The sequence below is a fragment of the Megalops cyprinoides genome, chromosome 10 (assembly GCF_013368585.1).
Source record: "Megalops cyprinoides isolate fMegCyp1 chromosome 10, fMegCyp1.pri, whole genome shotgun sequence".
Classification (NCBI taxonomy): Eukaryota; Metazoa; Chordata; class Actinopteri; order Elopiformes; family Megalopidae; genus Megalops; species Megalops cyprinoides.
The window spans coordinates 26,863,343-26,886,977 of NC_050592.1; the positions used below are offsets into that span (position 1 = coordinate 26,863,343).

The 23,635-nt window shown below is 43.9% G+C and overlaps 1 protein-coding gene across 1 annotated transcript; it reads right to left on the bottom strand.

Annotated features, from left to right (window-relative positions):
• Window positions 1–7,500: 7,500 nt before the first annotated feature.
• Window positions 7,501–12,134, bottom strand: gprc6a (G protein-coupled receptor, class C, group 6, member A). The gene is made up of 6 exons (XM_036538003.1): window positions 11,886–12,134; window positions 11,336–11,630; window positions 10,416–11,186; window positions 9,565–9,780; window positions 9,198–9,321; window positions 7,501–9,086 (listed from the first exon to the last, which is right to left on the bottom strand). The coding sequence occupies exons 1-6, from the start codon at window positions 12,062–12,064 to the stop codon at window positions 7,957–7,959; spliced, it is 2,715 nt and encodes a 904-aa protein (XP_036393896.1). The 5' UTR covers window positions 12,065–12,134; the 3' UTR covers window positions 7,501–7,956.
• Window positions 12,135–23,635: the final 11,501 nt, after the last annotated feature.

Genomic DNA, 23,635 nt, shown 5'->3' on the forward strand with positions numbered 1-23,635 from the left:
GCTATGAGGACTACGTCACCAACCCGCTCTGATTCCATGTTCTTAGTGTCGCAGGGCTATGTGATGTCAGACTATAGTTCCTCTCTGTTTATGTAAAGGAGCAAATGATTCGCCTCAATGAGTTTGCTTTACTAAGGAATGTTGAAACTGTCTAAAATGTAGAACAAATAAATGTTCTGTTACAAACAGTCTGTTCTGATTCCTGTTAGGTTTGTGCAGTGACCCTGAGCTACATGAAAAGTATACAAATACTTTTCTTTAGGATGTTAAAGTAATGGGATGTTGGAACTGGATTTCACATTTATTACTTGCCTTGTTTCTGGTTTGTATGATTTTCCATGAATAGGTTGGTATTTTTTAAAACGCTTTTTTTTTTCTTTATACACTTCTGTGTTAGGAATTGCCAGTTGATTGTTATGTTTAAATTTCACCTGTAAATTTAAACTATCCCCATAAATATCTGCAGTCAGTTGGGGTTGTTTTCACATTGCTTCCTTTTGAAAGCTCCTGACTATGTTGGAACTATACAAGTGAGAGGTTTACTTGTCGAAGAGTGAGCAGCAATCATCTTGCAGTGAAAAAAATATACATAAAACAAAACTAAAAAGACACCAGCAGGATGAATGTACTGTCATGAAACCTATAAAACAGACATGTAGAAGTATAATTTCAGTGGCTGCATTTGGAAAAAGATCTGAGTTAGTGATGGGCTGTTTCAGAGCTAAGTGGGAAGAGTATTATTTCACTGATGAAATGTAATCTTTCATCTCGTCTTTATGAAAAAATGTTCAGCATGAACCTTAGATGAATGAAATACTGAAATTGATTCCCCAGATAAAAGATTAATAATGTTGCATAGGACTTTGCCTTTGTCATTACCGGTTTATTGGCAACAAACCACTTCTTAAATGTGTTGAAAGTTGCTTAAAGGGAGGCGACTACCTGTGATGCATTCGCTTTTGGAGTGTATGTACCTGTTTCATCAGCTTATGTTGATGTTTTTACATTCTGTGGGTAGGTCATTGACAAAGACTGAACTCTAGAACACTTTTTTTCAAATTCTAGATGTTTTATGTACTAATACATAATACATAATGTGTTCATTGACATCATTGTCTTCAGCTGAATCCTAAGTGGAACCAAGAAAAAAAAATCACTTTAGAGTATTTGTCTATGTAATAAATATTTTTTTTTGAAGATTATACTATGAACTACATGATTGACAAACGTTTCTTTTTTTTTAAAGATCTCAGTCAAGCAGCAAGTGTAGTATAAAACATTAGTGTTTTGTCATACTTAAATTGCTTGCTTTTATATACATTTCCCAGGTTGGCTAATGCTTCTAAATTACCAAAACTCAACAGATGTTGTGAAAGCGGTTGAAATAGATATATCAGATCCTAATTCACCCTAGGCAGATGACTAAACTAATTCACTGAGTACTGTACTGTTGGTATAAACTGAAATACTTCCCTGTTCGTGGTTGATAATGTTGGAAATGAACAACAAGAATTTCAGATATTGATTAGATTTGGTGCCGATATGACAGGTAATTTTCCACACAATGATGGAACGAAAGGATGAAGAAATCACTAAACCAACCAGGTAGAGTGGCTGTTTTTAAAAGCCTATCTGGGTGAGTGACCGCGATTGATGAGAATATAGTTATGGGTTTCATGAGTAAGTTGGGTAGGCTTTGTAAATTAGTTGCATGTTCAATTACTTTCAATTACGTTTCCAACTCATGAAGAAATTTTAATGAACACACTTTGGCTGATGGGAACAATACCCCAATGTAAAGTTATTTAGCTGAGGTTCATGCAAACATCTTTTCCTAAAGTGTACTGAAATGTTCAAGTGATAACATGAAAGTCACAGAAAACATGTCTGTCCAGAGACCTTCTCCGCCACAAGCCCTGAAATGACTACTAACCTGTATGAGACAGAACAGGAAACAAAACCACCCTCATGCTCTGAATGGATTAGATTTGCCTTTCGCCAACAAAACCCTTGTATTCGTAAATACATTTTGCAAAGGTTCTGGTTAAAGTCATTCTGATATGTCCTTGAGCCTTCCCTTGAGTTGAGCAGTCAGCGAGATCAGGGACCTGGCCGTGAGGGCAGAAACCCCCACAGGGGAGTTAACGAGGTAGAACAGGTTCTGCCGGTTTAAAATTCTCGGCTCATTGAACAGCGAGGGGGAAGATCTTTCTGCATCTCTCAGTCCTCACCCTGACTCTTCCTTATGATATGAGAAATATGTATGGCAGCAGTGTGATCGAATGGTACATGACTCATGTCCCTGGCACGATTCCCAGGTGGGGCGCTGTCACTGTACCCTTAAGCAGTGGAACTTAATCCAAACGTCTTCAGCACAATTTTAGGTAAATGAATGATAATTACGTACCTATTTCATTCACTGTGCGCAAGAGAGACTGCAAAGCATGTGATGTCATATTTCCTGAATGACAAGATGTGCTCTTGTGATCATGAACCTGTAAAATAATTCAATTAAATCATTTCATTTTCTACATTCTTCATTTTCTACATTTTCTAGTCACTGAGCAATCAGCAGTGACTCGCAGTCAAGATTAAACGCGGTACACCACCCCCTTCTCACAGTGCCCCCTGAAACGTTACAGACTCGCATGTGTGGAGAACTCACAGTTCTTCATAGTATTGTTTCAGTTTGTCCTACCCTCCTCCAGCCACAAAGTCGGAAAACCTAGCGAAAGCTGTGGCACAATCGCAGGCGATCAGATTGTTCCGATCAACAATTCTCTGGGCTGCTTGTTTTCCGCCTGTGGTCTAAAATGGTGCGTTTCAAGTCGTGGATGACGTGATTACTCTTGAGAACGAAGCATCACGCGAAACATCAATGCCAGCATGTGTAACGTAACAGGGGGGGAGGGTAAGAAAAGAATGCAAACAGGTGGCCGTGCCAGGCTCTGGGGTGGTTTATCAAGCTCATCGGGCTGTGCCAGTCTTGTGAGCAGGGAGGCCTGAGGGGTAGAAGGAACACAGTAAGTGTGAATTTGACAGGAGACAAAAATTCTGACAGAAAGTGCCAATTTTCCCCTTTTTTGTTTGCATGGAATTCCATACATGTTTATGTTTGCTTTTCTTTTATGTTCTGCATAAACACATTGAATTTTCATATACAGGTAGCTGTAATAACAGATTAAATATTGTGAATTATTAATCAGCTAACTGTAATCCGCTAAAAGCTACTGTACTAGGGTTGCCTGCCTATTATGAATGTCTAAACATTTTTATCCATAGGATGCATGCATGATAGTATTTTTTTTATGAACTGTAGTTAGGGTTTTATTTATTTTGACTATATTTCCCATTATTCACTCTCATATGACATGTTTTGACTATGACTAAACTATCACCAATGACTGGATTTGTCATTACTATTATGAATCAGACAGACTGTGACAACAAGAGGATAAAAGCACTCCTGGATGAGGAAACAGGAAACCTGGGTGCTTGAAATGAAACCTAACCTTCTAACTAAATGAGGATCCAGCATCCAGCTCATAAAGATATATAACGGTTATATATATACATATATATATATACATATAACGGGTTTGATTTGATTTGCTTTGAAGAGAGAGTGCAAATCCATAATGGCCACTCCATGCCCTTGTCTATTCAACCCTTAAGGACAGATGCTGTATCTCATGGAGGTGTGCCTATATATGGGACGTGACCTCTGAGATGTTTAAGTGAGACCTGCATACTGCTACAGTAAAGAAAATGAGGTTATTTAACCCGTGTTTCCATTCTTGTGGTTTTGTTAATGGTTGACATTGTGAAATATTCTGTTTTAAATATAAACATGACATTGGAAAATTTATCCTTCAGTGTAGACTTTTCCTGCTGTGAGGATCTAGCTGCTGAATGAATATTTTAATCGGAAAAAACCTCTTTAAGCTATAAAAAATCCCTCGTGTTAGAGTGTGAACAGACAGTATGGGAAAATACCTTTATATCTTTACAACAAAGCTGCTAAACTGTTTAATTTCATCTTTGTACCATGGTATGACTGAAGTGCAAGGAATGATGTCAAAATCCATGAATCACCCACTTATGAGCTATTTAAAACGCCTGTCACATTATATGTAAGACCTAAACCGTTCCTCATATCTAGCCACAATATTTATTGTTTACTTCCCTGTCACACAAACTCAGTTTGAACAATGGCACAATGGTTCACTTATCTCCATAACACATTGATGGCATAGATAATGCATTGTGTAACCATCCACATGAAGTGAAGTTTGTGGATCTGTGTGAATTGACAGAGCCAGTGGATAATCTCATTGGTTAATGAAGGACATGGTTTCTGTGAGTGTGCCATAAATTTAGCTGGGTGTCAGTTCCATTCTAAACTTTGAATTATTAATCTCTTACAGTCATATCTAAGTTCATGTACATATTGTATTAAACATCAGATTAACTCTGACAATAAATTACTATTCAGTGTTCATTAGTAAATAACCATTTGCTTATAGGTAATCAAGAGAAAAAGTTTAAAAGTCATCTGTGTGTATTCTCATATGGATATATTCAATCTGTTTAAATAAAAGTGTATTATTTTGTATCCCACATATTAAATTCACTTTTGTAGTCTGTGATGGGTTGTGAGAAGGCAGCAATCTTTGTATTGGGACCCTGAGTCAAAGTCAAGACATTTTATGAACCAATGGTCTAGTATATGGAATTCTGCTCATATATAAAATTTGAATGATACAAAATGGAAAATTTCAGATGGTCACACGTTAACGTGCATGGTCTGTGATCCTCACATTACAATGCCTCAGCTTCAGCCTTAAAATCTCACTGCAAGGTTGACTTTACTTCCTTTGTATATATGCTTTTTATATATACTGTTTCTACATAGCCTTGAAACATTAATTTAGCTCAGATAATGCAACAAAATGATTTTCATATATCTTATTTCTGACTTTTCATCACCCCAACTGCCACCCCCATTTGTATAATGGCCCACTGTCGTCAGCCCATTCAGGTTAGTTCTCTTATGAGTAAGGCGAGAATCAGCAATAATAACCATTTGTGGGCCCATTTGTTTCACATGTACCTCTCAATTGCCTCACAAAAATAATTAGGTATTCTCAGCATAACCCAGTCATTGAGTTGGAATGGACTGAGGTAGAGTGCAGAGTAAAAAGGTGAGTCATTTGTATGACAAGGCCAAATTTGTTTGCAATGTAAATTTAGTTTGATATGAAAATATATCTGTCAGGACACCTGCGCATGTGTGTTTCTATGTGTTTGTGTATGTATGTATGTATGTATGTGCATGTCTGTATGTGTATGAGTCTATAGTGTATGGGTGTGTATTTTGGTGTATATTCTTTGGTGTACAGTTGTAGCTACAAATATGAATTTAGAGAACTGGGCATTGTTGTGGTCTCAAGTCTTCTCATACAAACTTATTTTCAAAATTGGCATTGAAAGACATGTTTTAATACTGTCTTAGTTATGTTATCATTAAAATGTAATGTTATCTGTCCATCCCATCAGACTTGGTCTCAGCCTTACATTCAGGTAAAGTGGTATTGAAAATAGTTCATATATGTGTGTGTATGAGTGTGTGTGCTCACATGTATGAGTGTATCAGTGTGTGAGTGTGCTCGCATGTATGTGTGTTTGCACGCTTGCTTGCTGAAGTGAATTCAAGTGCCTTATCTTTACAGCAGCTAAAAGGGACTGAAGTTACTTTGTTGCTGGAAGCTATACCTGCTAGAGGAACCTGATTACAGGGACACCTGAGTGTCAATGTGACATTCATGCCGGCAGGCCTGAACCACCCCTGTTCCTGTTTGCGTAATAATTTTTGTTTATGACAGCCATCTTCATTGTTGTTTGGGACCTGCCCAGATTTCTCAATGGTGTCTGGTTTCTGAAGAGTGGTAAGAGCTCAGAGCCTGAAACATGGAAGGTATTACTGACCTGTCTATGAAATTTTACAGTCAAAACCCAGACCGACAAACGTTGTCTAGACAGTCAAATGAGCCTAACGTTCACCTTGCAACGGGAAGAGGATGCCACTCCTAATTAATACATTCACGCAGAGTTTTATAATTAATGTGTACATTAAATATTTACAAGCTAAAAATATTGATATATAATTGATTTTGATGTTACATTCTATTTATTATGTTCTATATTATAATCTATAGTTTTACAGAATACATTATATTTTATTACAATATTACCATTATATTTTAAATACAACAACTAATTCATGTCAACACATGTTGACATGTTAACATTAAAGCCACACATATGGCTTTAATGTTAACATGTAAAGTGATATAAAGGGCGGTTAAATGGTTTACTCAGATTTATTAAAACACATGGATTGGTCCCAATGAATAATTGTGTTTTAAATTGTAAAGCAAAGTGACACTAACTCCATATGTTTAAACTGTTTTAAAAGAAATGCACATAAAGCATCAAGGTTGCTTTCATGTAATTTTTAAAATGATTCACAATAGAATAAATTTGGTACTTTAGCTGCTCGGCATAGCACTAATAAACAGCATGTGCTTTTATACTGAGAACTAAAATGAACACTGTGCTTTCATCTGCTTTGTTTATGTTAAAACATTGCTACACAATGGTGCTATGTTTTAAAACAGATACGGGAACTTCCCACTGAGTGTAATTTTAATGTAAATGTGTTAACCACTATGGTTTGCGTATATGCACCTGACACTTGAAACAGCTTTGCTCGATGTCTACACATTTCCAAACTAAAGTCGACTATTGTATGTGCCGTGTATGTGCCGTGTATTGTGTTAGGCTACAGTTAACACCATAATTTGTTGTAGACGTAGCTGACACATATAATTTGAGTTTAACATGGTATGTGCATGTGTGTGGGTGTGCAGAATAGAAGAGAGAGCAGTGAGGCATGGTCAGATTGAGGGAGAACAATATAGAGGGACACTGAGTTCTGGCATTACAGCACTGAGGCATTAAGGTATTGTGACGCTAGTCTAATACAGGAAAGCCAGCTGTAGTTGTCAGACTTCAGAGCACAGGGCCACGGATCTGCAGTTTGAGGAGGGTTATGATTTGCATCTGTGATAGGAAACCGCTCTTGTACTTGCTGCCAGGATGATATGAGGTATGGGTCCAGCTGTATCCTATTAAAGTGTCACAGAATGTCAGAAGACCTTAAAACTGTAAGCATCGTGAGCTGATGAGGATAAGGACATCTGCTTATTCCCAATGTCAGTTGACAGGCTCGTCAGCTTCCTGAAGCACGGTGTGATGGAAAACAGAGGCTTCACTCTTACAGTGTAAGGACAGACGTGGCATATGAGGAGCATACATGAAAATGCAGTGCAAAAAAGGCCAGTTTACTGACATTTTATTTGAATATAGGTGACAACAGATACATTACAATTTGAAAATGAACTGTACAATATAAAATATTTACAGATACCTTTACAACTATACAATTTTTACATTGTTTGCCACAAGAAAATATGTGACTACAGTCCATAATCCCTTCGATGAAGTGGATGCTAATATGAAGATTGGCGCTGCTCCGCTGAGGTCATCCAAGAAATGTATAGTCACCTAAGTCACAGGGTGCCAAGAGCAATGTCATGACGCAACCATTTCTCATCCCAACCCCCCATGCGAATGAAGCCAATGTGTCCCACTGCTGTGGGTTCTGGTCATTATAAGCAGATGGTATGGCTGAGAAACCTTATTCATAGGTTTCATTGATCTTTACCTTCAGAGCCACCTGGGAACCCTACCTACAGTTTTTTTTTGTCATAAATTACTGATTGATATGGGAGATTGTTTTTAATTAATATTTTCAGTGAATGCCAAGAACATTATGATGATTTATTTTACTATGGCATTATGAAATCAGAACTAAAAACAACAGATTTTGTTTTATATGCTGGCATTTCTCCTCCTACAAAATAATGGCGATGCAGGATCCTGAACCAGCGCGCTGAAACTTTTCTCAGAGACGTTTAGCTTCAGAGCCCGCTCGCGCTCTGGTGTTTCAGGGAGATGGGAACACAGTGTGCTTACAGAATGGAGGGAGTCCCTGAGCTTCCCTTGGGTCAGTGAGTTGCCACATACTGAGCCGTCCATTTTGATTTTGCCGGACTGCCTGGAGGTGTACGCATATATGTCTTGCAAGAAGGCATCCTTGGTGTTGGCCTGCTTTCTAAAGAGCATTACGTAACACTTTGGGAAGAAGTTGCAGCTGAGAATGCCGTAATTCGAGATCAAAATGACCACCATCTCCACGGCGGGCAGGTATTTGCCGGACGTGGTGACGTAGACGGGACCAAAGATGACCCAGGTGATGAAGTAGATGAGCATGCTGAAGGTGATGAATTTGGCTTCGTTGTAGTTTTCCGGAAGCTTCCTGCCTTTGAAGGCGCAGCCGAAGCACACGAGCGCCAGCACGGCGATGTACACCAGCATGACGCCGAACGCCACGTACGAGCCCTCGTCGCACTCGACCAGGATGGAGGTCTCGAGCGAGACCCTCTTCTCCTGGGGGGAGGACAGCACCAGCCACAGGGTGCAGAGGAGAACCTGCAGCCCCACGCACACGCCGATGACCCAGTACGGCTGGTAGAGCTTGCGCAGGGCCGCCTGCAGGCCCGGGTTGAAGTGGAAGGCCAGCAGGATCTTGAGGGACTTCACCAGTATGCAGGCGACGCACCAGGTGAAGCTGAGGCCGAAGAGCACCTGCCTCACCTGGCACTGCAGGTTGGTGGGCTGGCCCACGAAGAGGACGGTGCTGACGTAGCTGCCTACCAGGGAGAAGAGGAGGAGCTGGCTGATCGGGCCTCCGGCGGCCTTCACCACCGGGGTGTTGCGGTACCAGAGAAAGAGCGCCGAGATCAGGAAGCTTAGCAGGACTCCTGCGGAAGCCAGCAGCAGCAGGACCGCTGCAAAATGGTCCTGCCATGAGAAGAACTCCAGGGTTTTGACTGTGCAGCTCGAGCTCCCAACTGTGGCCCACTCCGTCTCTTTGTCACACCTGAAGCACTGATCCATGTCTGCAAGGAGACAAACACAGTGTTGGCGTAGCATTGACATGGGGCTGACAGTGCTGCAGTGAGCAGGAGCGTACAAAGGGCCTGTGCATTAGAGAGAGGGCTAGAACTCACCTGTGCCGTTGGAAAAGTGATTCTCAGTGCAGTTGACACAAGAATAGCAGCAAGTGTGCTGGCCTTCGGCTGTCCTCTTTACCTGCCCGGGTTGACAGGTAGGCGCACACTTTGACTCTACCCCCTGCAGAGAAAAGACATTCAAAACAGGTTCAGTATCAGAATCACATGACTGGCACTGGACAATGTCACCAGCTTGATGGCAATGACAGAGAGAACAGTAGAGACTGCTCCTCAGAGAGACGCTGGTGTAGGCTGGGCCTGACAGAGAGAATGATGGACACTGGGTCTGATAGAGAAACTCATTAATGTGAGAGAGCTGCTTGCTTAGCCAAAACACCAGCTATTCCATGCTTTAATATGTTACCTGAAGCTCCTGCAGTTTCTTCCTTGTGCTCTTGCTCCTAAAATTGAAGCTGTGAGTCTGAGGGCTATACTCGGCCACTACGTTATCAATCTGGGCGGCTCCCTGTCCTGACCTCCACAGCGTGATGTCGTAGCCTAGGTTCACATCTCCGTTGGAGTCAAAGGCGTAGTTTTTCCCGTCCATCTGAAACTCGGATTCCTCCAGTTCTTGGAGTAGCTGCAATTCAACAGTCACAGAAAATGTCTCTGTTATGTTTTGGTGGTGATTTGAAAATTTTGTTGGGGGGGGGGGGGGGGGGGGGGGGATAGCCTTAGGTATGAGCATGAACATAAAGTGAACTCTAATGCATCTGAAACTGACAGGAATCAGTCACGTGTCATATTCTGGACATAACCAAACACTGCAGCAGGGAGAATGGGGAAAGAATGGAAATGAACTACAGTATCAGTCAAAAGTTTGGACACACCTGATTAAGATAATGTGAAATATGCATTCAAAGACATTTTGATGTAAAGACTTATGTTGAAATGCTTGAAATCTGTTTCTTAGACAAATATATATAGTGAAGTTGATGCTAGACAAATTTCTTTCAAATTTTTTTTTTAATTTTAAAAAAGGTTTTTTTTTGGCTCTTTTGAAGAATCTAAAATATATGATTATAACACATTTTTGGTCACTGCATAATTCCATTTGTGTTATTTCATAGTTTTTATGGCTTTACTATTATTCCAAAATGTGGAAAATAGTGAAAATAAAGAAAGAAAAATGTGTCCAAACTTTTGACTGGTACTGTAGTTCATGTATGTCCAGTGCTGCGGAGGAATCTGTACTGGAGGAGAAACTGTCAGCACCTCCCAGGGCTCCACTCTCTTGGGTGCCCTGCAGTCCTTCGTGGTGCAGAGCCTTCCCACAGCGTGGGCGATGGCGCTGACGGCCATGTGTATGCTGAAGACAGCGTCGGGCTGGGTGCTGTTGATCAGGACATCCGTGAGAGGCCCGGTCTGGGCCGGGCTGTAGTGCCGGCTCTGGTTCTGCAAGGAGGAGAACTCCCTCATGAAGGAGCTGTTTCCCAAGGAGCCTGTGATGTTGAGCGTGCTCAGGAAGTCATGGAAGGGCAAGATGTCTCCTCTCTTGAAGGTGAAGCCGACCACCGTCCCGATGTTTTTATCCTTCATTTTGTCAATCACGTCCCTGGAGGTGGACCACCCGTCGCTGGCGACCCAGACTTTTTTGTTTAGAGTTTCCTCATCGAGCGCGTTGAACAGGTATATCATGTGCAGGGGTTTGGCGAAAGAAATGATGACGTTGACTTTCTGAGTGGAGAGGATGGACTTGGCGGTCTTGTTGATCTTTTCCATGATGCTCTCATTGGAGAAGATGTCGGGCAGGATCTCCTTGAAGGCTATGCAGATCCCGGCGTCCGCAGCCTCGGCCATGAAGCTGTCGAGCGCCGAGCGTCCATAGTCCCCGTCCGTGCTGACCATGCCCACCCAGTTCCAGTCATTGTCTTTGAGGAGCTTTACCATCGCACGTGTCTGGTAGTTATCGTTCGGCACAGTCCTCATGAATGCCGGGAAGCGGTTCTTGTCACTCAGAATGATAGCGGACGACGCGTAACTGATCTAAAGCCAAAAAAGTCATGCATTTTAATATCGATACAACAAAAAACAATTCATATTGTCATGCTTGTTGATCCCTAGAAATACAGAGACAGGGAGTGACGCAAAGAGAGGGAAGACAGGTGAATTCAGGTATGAAATGTGGAAGGCACCTGTGGAATGAGCTCCAGGGTGAGTTGCCTGGCAACTGCTATGGACACTTCAGAGGAGGTGGCTCCAATGACAGCCATCACAGGCTGACTGCAAGATGTATCAGTTGTTGGCTCAGTCCAACAATCTATGATCACATCTACTAAGGCCTGGGTGACTTGCAGTGCAGTGGACACGTCCGAACAGGAGTCATAGAGGTGGTACCCCAGGGTGAGCCCGCCCAGCACGGGGGACCCATTGAGGGACTCCACTGCGTGGACCATTGCCAGGGCGTTGGTGAGCCCTTCCTTCCTAAACCTGAAAGTACATTCAGCAAATTTCAGTTGAGTGTCTAGTTACAGTGCTCACGCAAGCACAAAAACATGTGTGCACACACACACACACACACACACACACACACGCACACACACACACACACACACACACACACACACACACACACACATTTCAGATAGAATACAGACAACATTATATCCTTGAGCAGTCATCACTACCATAGGGCCGGTGCACCCTCACTGTGATTCCTCCTTGTCAGTCACAATGGATACTCACTTCACACACTTGTATGGCTCTGGGTGTGAGAGGTTTGTGTTTTTCTCCACTCCCTCGTGGACTGGGAAAAGCCCTGCGATGAGGATGTCACCCGGGGCAGAGGCTCCAGGAGAGACCATAGATGCTCCCCCCAGCGCTAGGATGAGCCACAGGTAGAAGACACTCCCCAGATGTGCCATCTCTGTGTCCTTCTCTTTCCCTGTCTCTCTTTTTTTGTCCGTAACTCTTTCACTCTGTTTTATTCACTTTTTATTTTTCTCCTCTTCTCTCTTTCTCCCCCTATCACTCTCCCTTTCTTTGCAGATCACTCTCTCCACCATTCAGCACCTCTCTTCATTGCTTGTTATTCTTTTCCCTCTCCTTCTCTCTCTGTCGCTTTATCCTTATCTCTCTGAGTGCTTCTGATGGTGTGGCACAGTTTGCCCCAAGCATCCTTGATATAGGCTGGCGAACAGAAGCACCGCCTTTTCTACCTTACACACCTGTCCAGAGGGTATGTCCCGCCCCTCTCTGCACTCCTACCAGGTAGCCCCACCCACCTCTGTGAAAGACAGTCCTGAAGGCACTACACATGCCTGTCAGCCATATTTCCTTGGCTCAGTTTCCTTGTTTTTATTTTTAACAATTTCGCCAGAAATAGAGCGGTGCAGGCTCTGCCGCACCCTGCTGTCTCACGTCCTCTGATCACCTGACGGCCTCCCGTACTGTCGGCACAGAGAGGGGAGACCCACCAGACCGGTCTGTCATCCATCCCTGGAAATGACATCACACAGTTTTTGAACAGAGTTTTCTACAGCAAACTGCATTGGAGACCCTCAGATGGTGCAATGGGCATAGCTGCTCAGTGCTGCGAATTGAGCAAGGTACTGCTGTGTTTTTACATAATGGTTTTTTGTGAATGCTGAGACTGATGGGGGGATGACCTGAAAAAAATTATAACAAATGCTTAAACTGACACCCACCATTATGGGTAAGTGCCATTGCGATTACACTGAATGCTCCTCTAAGAGTAATCACTCCTTTCTGAGTATCTGTTAAAGTTGTGACGTTATATAGTCATAGCCTTCTATATGGTTTACAGTAAACAAGTTGTTAAACTTCAGTCTGACCTGCTTATTTACAAGAGTTAAAAAAGACTGTTCCTGTGACCTGTCTGGGGACTACAGATGAAATATAACTTCATAACTAAATTAATATTCTGGGGCAGTCAAGTGGTTGCCCACTGTCCCTGCTTTAAGTAAATAAATAAATATAAACATAAATGTATGTGTTCTAATCTATATTGGCTGGTTTTTGGACGTTGATGTTTTTCATTACTGAATTAAAAAAGAAGCTACATTAACACCACAAATAGTCTTTCAGAAACAAGGTGGAATATCTTGACACTTGTAAATATTGCTTTTATGGAAGCTTAAAGTGATATTTTGACACCATACATGTGAGTACATTTGAAAGAAACCATACTCCTGCGCAAAAACCCTCATTCAGAACACAAACATACACACACACACATACTCACACACACACAAACCATTAAAAACCTTTTGGAACTGATGAAATGTTAACAAAGTTCAAATTAAAGTTATTTTTTTCACAAATGAGTTTTTAGCCCTTCAAGACACTTTACCTTCTGCCGGAGGGCTAAAGTTCAGTTGTCAGACCAGACCTATCCACTAGAGGGTACCAAAAGTCAGGAGAAAAGGGCAGGACAATTGGTTGAGGGTGCCGCAATGAAGTAAAACATCGCAATCTGTTTTGTCCCTGTTTGTTTTCATACAGATAAGACAGATTGTTGACAAGGAGGTTGTTTCTCCATGCAGACGGTTACAGAGACAGAATGAATAATAACAACAGAATTTCACGTGGGCATAGCTTTAGGGGAGGCAGGGAAGAAATGTCCTCCTCACTGCTGAGAGAATGTAATTTATTGGTTACCTTGTAAGGCAGCATTTCTGTGAACAGTAAGAGCAGCCACCCCCAATGTTCCAATGAGACCTATGCTCCCATCAATACAGACAGTAGGTATCAGAGATTGAAGTCGGTTATAATTACACCACAATGGGTTAAATGATTTCATTAAAAGACTCCAGGTTTTTTTATTTTCAGGTCTGGTAACAAACGGTGGTTTTGTCTCATATAATCTAGAGTACAAAATATATGAAGTATTGCAAAACTTTTCAAATTGCTGAGTATTTTATTATCTGACAGCCGTTTTCATTGACAGTGCATTTTTAGCATGGGAGGTCACTGAATTTGTCCTCCTCTGAAACTGCAATAATCTCAGCCACACTTTGTAATAACATCATCTTCTCCAACACCTTTACCCCTAGGGGGCACTGTTATGCTATGAATCTTTGAAGGTACCAGCCTCTTCAGTCACACCATTCCCTCCTGCATGAAATATAGTACGTGATTGAGAGAGTGTGTGTGTGTGTGTATGTGTGTGTGTGCACTGAAGGACAGGGGTGTGATCAACATTACACTAGCCAAGCATAATTTGTCTTCCCCAGTCGCTACACCAAGGCTGTGCCGTATCCGGTATGTTATGGTCGGCTTCTTCACGGTCCTGTCTGTTGTGGTCGTGGTTGGACTCTCTCTGGATTGTGGTCTAGATTCCTCTCCCTCTGGTCATTACAGAGAATTCCTTGCAGAGCTCAACCCTGAGCATCAGATACATAAACCAGGCCAAAACAAGGGAGTTACCATCATACCCTGGAGCACACAAGATGCACACAACCCAAACACATATGTCCCAGACACAGTAGAGGTGTAAGAGCTGAACCACTGGTGGAGGAGACAGAGAGTATGCAGTCTGTGTTGCATCACTGCTGGCAAATTTCACTACCAGGCAAAGAGGTGAAAAATAATATTGATTTGAGCCGTGAAGACGGGGAGCAGGAAACATGAATGAAGGACGTGAGTACCTGCTTGCAGGGCTGAGCTGGTTCCCTGCAGCAGGTGTGTGATCATGCACTCCTTCACTCTGCATGGGAACATGGTCCTCTCCGCTGTACTCAGATCAGTCTGCAGGAATTCAGTTCAATAACCTGAGGAATCCTGAGGAATACTTTTAGCTGCACTAGAAACAGACTATTGTATATTTTGAAAGAGCGGGACAGAAGTAACAGAATATAAGTTTGGAGAATGCAAACCTGCCCTGCGTCCTACATTTCAGAGACACCACATCTTGGAGGCTGGTATTTATGACCTGCCCAAGGCCACTGTGCAACCCAGTGATGTCTTAGTATGAGAGTCACACCATGAAAGTATTGTGTTTATAGGATGGGAATTGTGCAGCTCTTGCAGAGTGTGGAGGGTAATTTAGGGTACAGACAAATACTGATTAGTATATTGTCAGGCGTGTGGATGTAGTTGTGAGTAGGTGTGAGTTAGAGTTGAGTCAGGTGTGGGTAAAGATGCGGTTGGGTGAGGATTTCCCTGCTGGAAATGTTGATGGGCATGAGTAAGGTTATGGTCAGATGTGTGTTAGGAGATGGTCACGTCTGAGTGAGGATGTAGTCACATTCAAAGTCCTGACAGTGATCGATTGCTGCGCTCCTTTTAATGTGAAAGCCAGCCAGAAGACCCCTAGAAGCTGCCCTCAGCCGCCTGGCCCCTCCAGTCTCCCGAGCCCCACTTACCCCCTCTTCAGCCCCTTACTCTCCTGCCCCCTCGGTCCCATGTTCCCGCTCTTTGTTCTGTAGGATTAACTCCATTGTCCGCCTCTTGGCAACACTGGCCGACTGCGAGGTGACTCCACGGGCCGCTTGGTTTCCCAGCCTGTGACCATGACAGAGCGGTTAACTGCTGCCAAGCGCAGGGGGGACCTGCCTCTCACCCCTCAAGTCACCTGTAGAGAAACAGCACAAAGTCAAGATGTCTGGCTGACTGAGCCACTGTTAGCCCGGAACCGTGAAAAAAAAAGTCACAACTGGGAATTGGCTGTCAGTACTTTCCCAGGCGTTAGAGTTAGAGAGGACCCACCTCTCCACCTCAGTGTACCCTACTGTTTACCCTCTCTCCCTTCACTCTCCTGCTCTTCTACTCTCTACCTTTTATCCTATTTCTCTTTCTGTCCCCAATTCTCCACAAGACCCTCACTTGCCTTCTCTCTCTGAAACCACGAAGACCCTCTTCTTCTGACTGACTCTAAAGGGTCTGTTACATCAGGCTCGTACATTCCATAGCCAGGGTTACAGGGACCTGATTGGTAAGTCTAATATGGTACTTGGAGATGAGCATCAGCTGATCAAACCTCTTCCGGTATGAGCACTCATTGGGTATTCCTATACGAATCAAAGTTACAAGGGACATGCGGGGTGCCAATGACAAAGGCTGGTGTGTGAGTGTCTCTGTCTACGAGTGTATATGTTTCGAGTGGGTAAAATGACTCCCCCGGCTCTTTGTGTAGGCATAGACAATAAAGTCATCACAGGACTTTGTGATTTTGGTCCCTTTTTATCCCCAATTAGGGCATGTGCCAAGAGCTCTGGAACACTCCCCAGGCTGGTGGTCTGAGAGTAGTGGGTTGAATACAGAGCACCAATCAACTCTGACCAGCATTCACCAGCACTAACCAACATACAGAGCACCGGGGTTAATCCAGAGCACTGAAGATTTCATGCTGAGCTCTGAGGTGAATAGAGAAATGGGGAGGGGGTGTGTTCAGGGGAAAAACAATGCTAGGGTCCATATAAAGAATGTGTGAACAGAGTATGGGAGAGAAATAGTATGGAACGGTGAATAAGATGTTCGGTGAATGGAAGCGCTGAGGTGAAAAGTGACCTGTCAGACATAAGTAAGATTGAAGACACGCATAATAGTCCTACCCTGTGCACTGTCCATCTACAAGGACATAACAAAGCTTGGGACTGAAACCAAGATATAAACCTGTGTTTAATTTAACTTTTTGTAGGTTGGTATTTCCTGTAAATCTTGTGAATGGCCTTCAATGGAGAGTGGAAGGCATATATTACAGAGATGTGGGCACCACTGTGAATTGTCCAGTGTTATGAGTATGAGTAGAGAGGGGCATTGTGGGTATTGTCTGGGGGAGACTCTGCCCCTATCCCATATGAAGAGAGATAAGGTTCAAAGTGCAGATATCAGTGGAGGAGACAGTAGGCAGGTAAACCAGCCCGCAGTTCCTCTGTAGACACACACACACACACACACACACACACACACACACACCGATCCCTTCTCACTGCAAACACACACACACACACACACACACACACACACACTGTACAAACTGTTTTCCATTGGCACCCCTGTGGCTGCAATGATAACAATGTCACCGATTTACACAATGCAGTCCGCAACATATCAGGATGAATGGTATAAAGCAGATTTCAGTCTCAGAAACTTGTATCCCCTTTGAGTCAATAACATTCAGTATCTAATCAATTGACATTACTGTCAAGAAAATTAAATTATACCTGTGAAATGTCTTCTTTTCAGATTAAACACAGGAGCTAGCAGCTCATTTCCTGTAAGCTGATTGAATACTGTTGCCGAGGGAAGATGTTACAGTGGATATTTTAAAAATAGCTGTCAGAAGCTATGGTCTATCTATGGAGACAGTCTAATTTTTTCCTAACACAATTACAACTCATGTTGTTTTTTCACTTCTAATGTCCAACAAGACCTTAGAATACTGCTCCAAAATAAAAGAATACTGAGCATTCCACCCATCCTGCTGCTTGTAGCCCAGAGCTGGAGATGAAGGCAGTGTAGGATTCACCCTGTATAATATAGCAAGCAACCTCATGGTCTTGCTGTCCAGGGAGTGGGGATAGGGCTGGTGAAGGAGAGGACGAGGCAGAGAGGGAGAGAGATGCAGTGAGATTGGACCATCCAGTTTTGAGGCTGAGAATCACAGTTGCATTTTGCTGAGCCACTGCAGCTAAAGAGATAATCCAGCCTGAGAAAGGGCATCCAAAATGACAAATATTACCCCTTTTCTCCTCCCGTCTCAGAGGACATCCCTACAAGTAACTTGGAAAAACATACATTAGCGACCTGATCTTGTACCCTGCTCCAAAGATAAGTGCACTTTTTACAGAAGAATTCATGTGAAGCCTAAAAACATGTTGCTTTAGCCAAATGTGACATAACAGTCACACTATTTAATATTTGAAAAAAAGCTGGATCTGAAACGCCTCCAGACGCGACAGACATGCAGTCAGCGTGTGAGAGCATTTATGTTGTACATGCTCCAGTAACACTGTAAACCTGAACTCCTCTCCGGCGCTGAGCAGATATGAGGAGCTGCCAGTTTCCTCAGGCCTGTCTCTCCATAATGGACTCCAGACACATCCTCCTCCTGAGATATGTCAAGCCTATTTCCTCTGTATCAGCATCTAGGCATAACGATCCGATCCCCGCTCTGACAGAACTGGCCACAGGCAAACACGGGCTGATCCAAGTCCCGCCGCACCCAGAGAAGCAGGCACAGGCTGGCCTGAAAGCTGCCCTACTGGCAGAACCAACCACAGGAATAGAACACCCATCCTGCTGTCCTAGCGCACGCTGGACTCTGAGATCCACTCCTTTGCCTAGGCCTTCTACGGGAGTCCCTTAGGTGCCATGTGGAGGTGTGGGAGCAGTAAGCAGCGCTAATGGTCCCTCAGCTCCCGGCGTGATAATTCTGTGAAACTCTTGTCCAGCACATGCTCTTCTTTCCAATGACCACAGTGTTCCATAGACTTTTATCATCACCAGATGGGAATTTAAAGGTTTGGAATAATGTGCTTCTGGCTACCCACAGAGGAGGGCAGATAATTCCTCTAATCCTTTTATTTGGTTCTCATACTGAAGATGTTTTTTTGGTGAATTATGACTTAGTCAACCTTTAAGCCTGGGCATCAATAAATCAGAGCAGCTTCTCAGTGACTCATACACTTGTTTAATCCGACTGATGAGTGCAACGTGATAATGAAACCTGGGCTCCAGATGAACGCAAGAATATTGAATATTACCATGGCACCGCTGGACACTGTCCTGGAACAGCTGAGTATCAGACAGGGGAACAGTTCAATATTGGGGTGGCACAGCTGAGAGGGGGGGGGGGGGAGAGGGACAGTTGAGCATTGGAGTGTGAGACGGTTGTGTTTGCTTTGGGTGCGGATCGGTCCGCTGTGAAAGTTACGTAAGGAGAACGTCGGAGATGATATGTGGCCTGACCGCGGGTTTCCCACGCCTGGCCATTTAAATCACACATCTGTTTCTGTCAGTGTTCCGCTCCATGCAGTCTGAGCAGAACGCTCACAGCCAAATGGCCCCTGAGTTAAACACTGGAGTGTGTGAGCTTACCGCATGTTGCGTAATTCTACCTGTCAGTCAGCAAAGGAGAAGCAGATCAGTGTTGTGCTGACTCAGTAATGTCAGAATACAGATGTGCTACTCGTGATTTGTTGAAGGCTGTCCAAAACTGAGGTAACCCTTAAGGGGGGTGGGGGGGTCTTACCCATTTTTAACTATCTTCCAATTTGCTCTGTTGACTATTGAATTTTTAGGGTGTCCAGTGCACCCTAAAAAAACTGTAAGCACTGACTAATGGTAGATGGTTTTTCTGTGCACTGTTAGCACTGGTACAATTGTTCAAGTGCTGTAAAGCTGTCAGATACTGCGTGTCACATTATGATGTAAGTCTGTGGATGGAGGACAAATAACCACCCATCCACCCACCCACAATCACATGCACACGCACATGCACACCCACACACACAGACACAGACACACACACACACACACACAGACACACACACACACACACACACACACACACACACAAACACACACACACACACGAGCACAAACATACACATCTACTTTCTCACCCTGCAGATAAGTTAGAGCCCTGCCTCATTTCAGACCCATCCTTTGCACAGGCGTCTCTGGGTCCCTTATTTAGCCTGCTGGGTCCCTGCAGTTTCACAGATCCAGCAGCTGACAGGGACCTCATCACTCGTCGCTCCTGGACAATGTGTTTAGCACAGTTGTGCCGCGGGGGACAACAGGTCTGCGAGCGCGCTGCTGGCACCACTGAGGGGGGCCTAATCAAATCTGCAGGGGGGAAATTCGATTGCAGCTGGGGGAGGAGGTAAACACTCGCTCTCAGGGACATTAAGCCACGACTGACCCTGCTGGGAGAGGACAAAAACAAATATATCACCCTATCAAATGATCATATAAATAGATGTACAGGACCTGTATGTTTCCATAGGTTCTACAGTAACCTGACATTTGAAATGTCTAAAATGAGCAGAGACACTGTAATACTGTTATACTATGGTTATAAATCAGCTGAGCTCAGGACAAGGCAGAGATCTGCAAACTATGGTTTGAAGGTAAGATCACGATGACAACAGGTTGAACAGGATATGAGAATAAGACCACAGTTTCTACATCCTGATTGTGTGTTCTGAGGGTAGGATAACAGAGACTGCAGGTAGACTGTGTGAATTTGGTGGGGAGATCATGGTGACTGCAGGTAGATTGTGTGATTTGGGGGTAAGACCATGGTGACTGCAGGTAGATTGTGTGATCTGGGGGTCAGATCGTGGTGACTGCAGGTAGATTGTGTGATCTGAAGGTAAGATCATGGTGACTGCAGGTAGATTGTGTGATGTGGGGATGAGATCATGGTGTCTGCAGTGTGTTCTCAGCAGCAGGCATCCTGTTCCTCAGGACCTGACGTGAGGTGGGCTTATTTTCTCTGAATTGCTGTTTCACACAGAAACACAGCCACACAGACCACACTCACAGCAGAGCCTCTTAACCAACCACAGTAAACACTGCAGATATGAAGGATGTCCCCTTCATTGACACAGCTGCAGCGTGATTACATTCTCTCTGTTAGGATAAACAACTCTCTGAGATCCGTGTTTACTCACAAATACACACACTCACAAATATTCACACAAACACACACACATACAGGCACAGACATATGCGGATCTGTTTACACATACAGACGCATTTTCAGAACACACAAATGCACACAGATGCATAGGCACACATTCACACACGCAAATACACACATGATGTATGCATGCATATGTTTGCCACTTTTTGGTATTGATGAAATGTGAAAAAAAGGTACCACCAACGTTGCAGGTCCTGCATTCACTGAGACTCGCTTGTTGAAACTCTGCACTGAGACTGATCCGCTCACTGAGTCTCTGCACTGAGACTGATCTGCTCACTGAAGCCCTGCACTGACACTGACCTGTTACCCGGTCAATGGGTGAGAAGCAGGGCACCCTGGAAGAGTAGGGGGCAGGGACAGAGACTCAGAGACAGAGAGGTCAGGCTCTCACTAATCATGACTTCATAGCATTGCTGTTCCCACTGATAGTGCAGCATGGAGTACACTGGGAGAGATATCATCTGCTGAGAGCTTTTCTGCTGTCACCACCACTCACCCCAGTGATTGCAGAACTGCTGAATCTACTGCCAAGGCTTGAGTGGACCGAACTGTCTGAGCTGAAGTGGGGTTGAACCAGGTCATAGAGGCTGGAATGCAGTGGAATGATGGAAGATCAGTTACTACAGTACTGGATTGGGGCCTCAGTGCGATATGGCTGACCACTACCCAAAACTGACCAGTCTGATCCTGCTTGAACACTTGTGTGCCCTGGTAATAATAATGGCTACGTGCCATCTTTCAATGATGTCAAAGTACTTTACAGTGAAGCATCACTGAGGTACGTCTTGCACTTTGCAATATGTGCCATTATATACAGGTCTTTTAATGACCACATTGCAGTACCACTGCAGAACCTTGGTTCCACAAGATATCTTCTCCGACACAGTGTCCCCATTACTGAGCTGGGGCATTGGTCGCTCGTTCTATACAGAGTGATGACTGCCCCCTGCTGGCCCAAAATCACTCAGCAGCAATCTGGTTTTCTATGATATTCCATCTCTGATATTTCTATGATATTCCATCCAAGTGCTGACCGAGGCCAACCCTGCCACTAGACAGGAGAAAGTTACAGGGAGATCTGACTGCTGGTGCTAACACTGATTCTGTTTACACGCTGATACTGATCTCGTTTAAAAACACTGATGCACACTGCTCCTGTTCAAACAATGATCCTGTTTACACACCAACAAACAATTCTTCTCTAATTGAATGTTGAGAAGCTTAGATTTCAGAACAGCTTTTTCCCACCAGCGTGAGTCCAAAAAGGCATTTTAAAACATTCTTGAAGGGCAGCAGTGCGGCTTTTACCAGGGGTGAGAGAAAGACACAGACTCTGTGGGTCAGTATCCTTTAGAAAGAGAACAGAGAATCCGGACTTTTGTTTGGATGCTGTTTAATGCACTTTCTAATGTTTATATTAACAGAGAATAACAAAAAAAAAAAGATTCTCGAAATCTAGAATCAGAGACAGATAATTATTAGCAGAACCATGTCTCCTGGGCTGTGGGCTCTGGAACAAACTCAAAAATGTCTTTTAGGTAGGTAGTAAAAACAGCTAGCTAGGCCCCTGATTTGGAGCTAAAATGTTTTGTCACAAATCTGATGTACTGAAAGAAAAGGGAGGACAGAGCTGGAGAGAAACAAGCGATATTTACAGCAAGGTCCTCTTAACAAAATAACAGGTCATTATCTTTCTAAGGAATGTCAGAAAGGATTTATTGAATTAAATAGCTAGCTTTGTTGGCAGTGTGTTTCGAAAATGTATTTTGACTGGCTCACAGACATCTGCAACAGCCTCTATTGATATGCATTCTCTTACAGGACATTGTTAGACAATGATGTTCATACCAATATGACCCTCTGTGTCCCTATGCAACCCCTGCTGCACCCTGCTGTGTCCCTGATCAACCCCCACAGAACCCCACTGTATCCAAGCTTAACCTCAGCTGCACCCCACTGCGTCCAAGCTCAACCCCAGCTGCACCCCACTGCGTCCAAGCTCAACCCCAGCTGCACCCCACTGCGTCCAAGCTCAACCCCAGCTGCACCCCACTGTGTCCAAGGTTAACCCCATCTGCACCCCACTGTGTCCAAGCTTAACCCCATCTGCACCCCACTGTGTCCAAACTCAACCCTGTCTGGACCCCACTGTGTGCTTTCTCAATCCCTAGTGTACCTCACTCTGTCCTTACTGTACTACCACTGTAGCCTCTGTGTCCCTATTCAATCCCAACTACATCCCACTGCGCCCCTGCTCAACCCTATTCATGTCCCACTGTGTCTGTCCTCAACCTACACAGCATCCTTCTGTTTCATAGGCCCGGTAGTCCTAAACCTCTATACATTTCTGGGTCAACTTGTTTCACCTCTGTTGCACTGTGTTAAGACTGTGTTGCACATTTTAAGACAGACTGTGTTAAGACATCTGTAAGACAAGCAGACAGAGTGAGGAGACACACACACTGCTAAGTTAGTGCCAGGAGGGCCACTGGGGGTCGGGGGTCAGGGTTCAAGGCAGCCTGGTGAAGCCAGGCTCAGGAATGTGTGTACTGGCCCCTTTATGAAAGGGCTGAATTCCTTTCCAGAAGGTGCGTGTCGGTGAGCGCTGACGGAGTTCTGTTCCAGGCAGAACTGGAATCCTGCCTGCCCTGCAGCTCCGCGATTCAGCGGACCCAACAATGTCAACTCTGCCATTGTAGCTTCTGAAAAGGCCGCTGCTCACACCTTCACGGTCCACGGCTCCCAGGTCTCGGTTCCATTCACAATTACGTGCAGAGAAGCATGTGGGTGTCACTTTTCTGTGTCACAAGGGTAC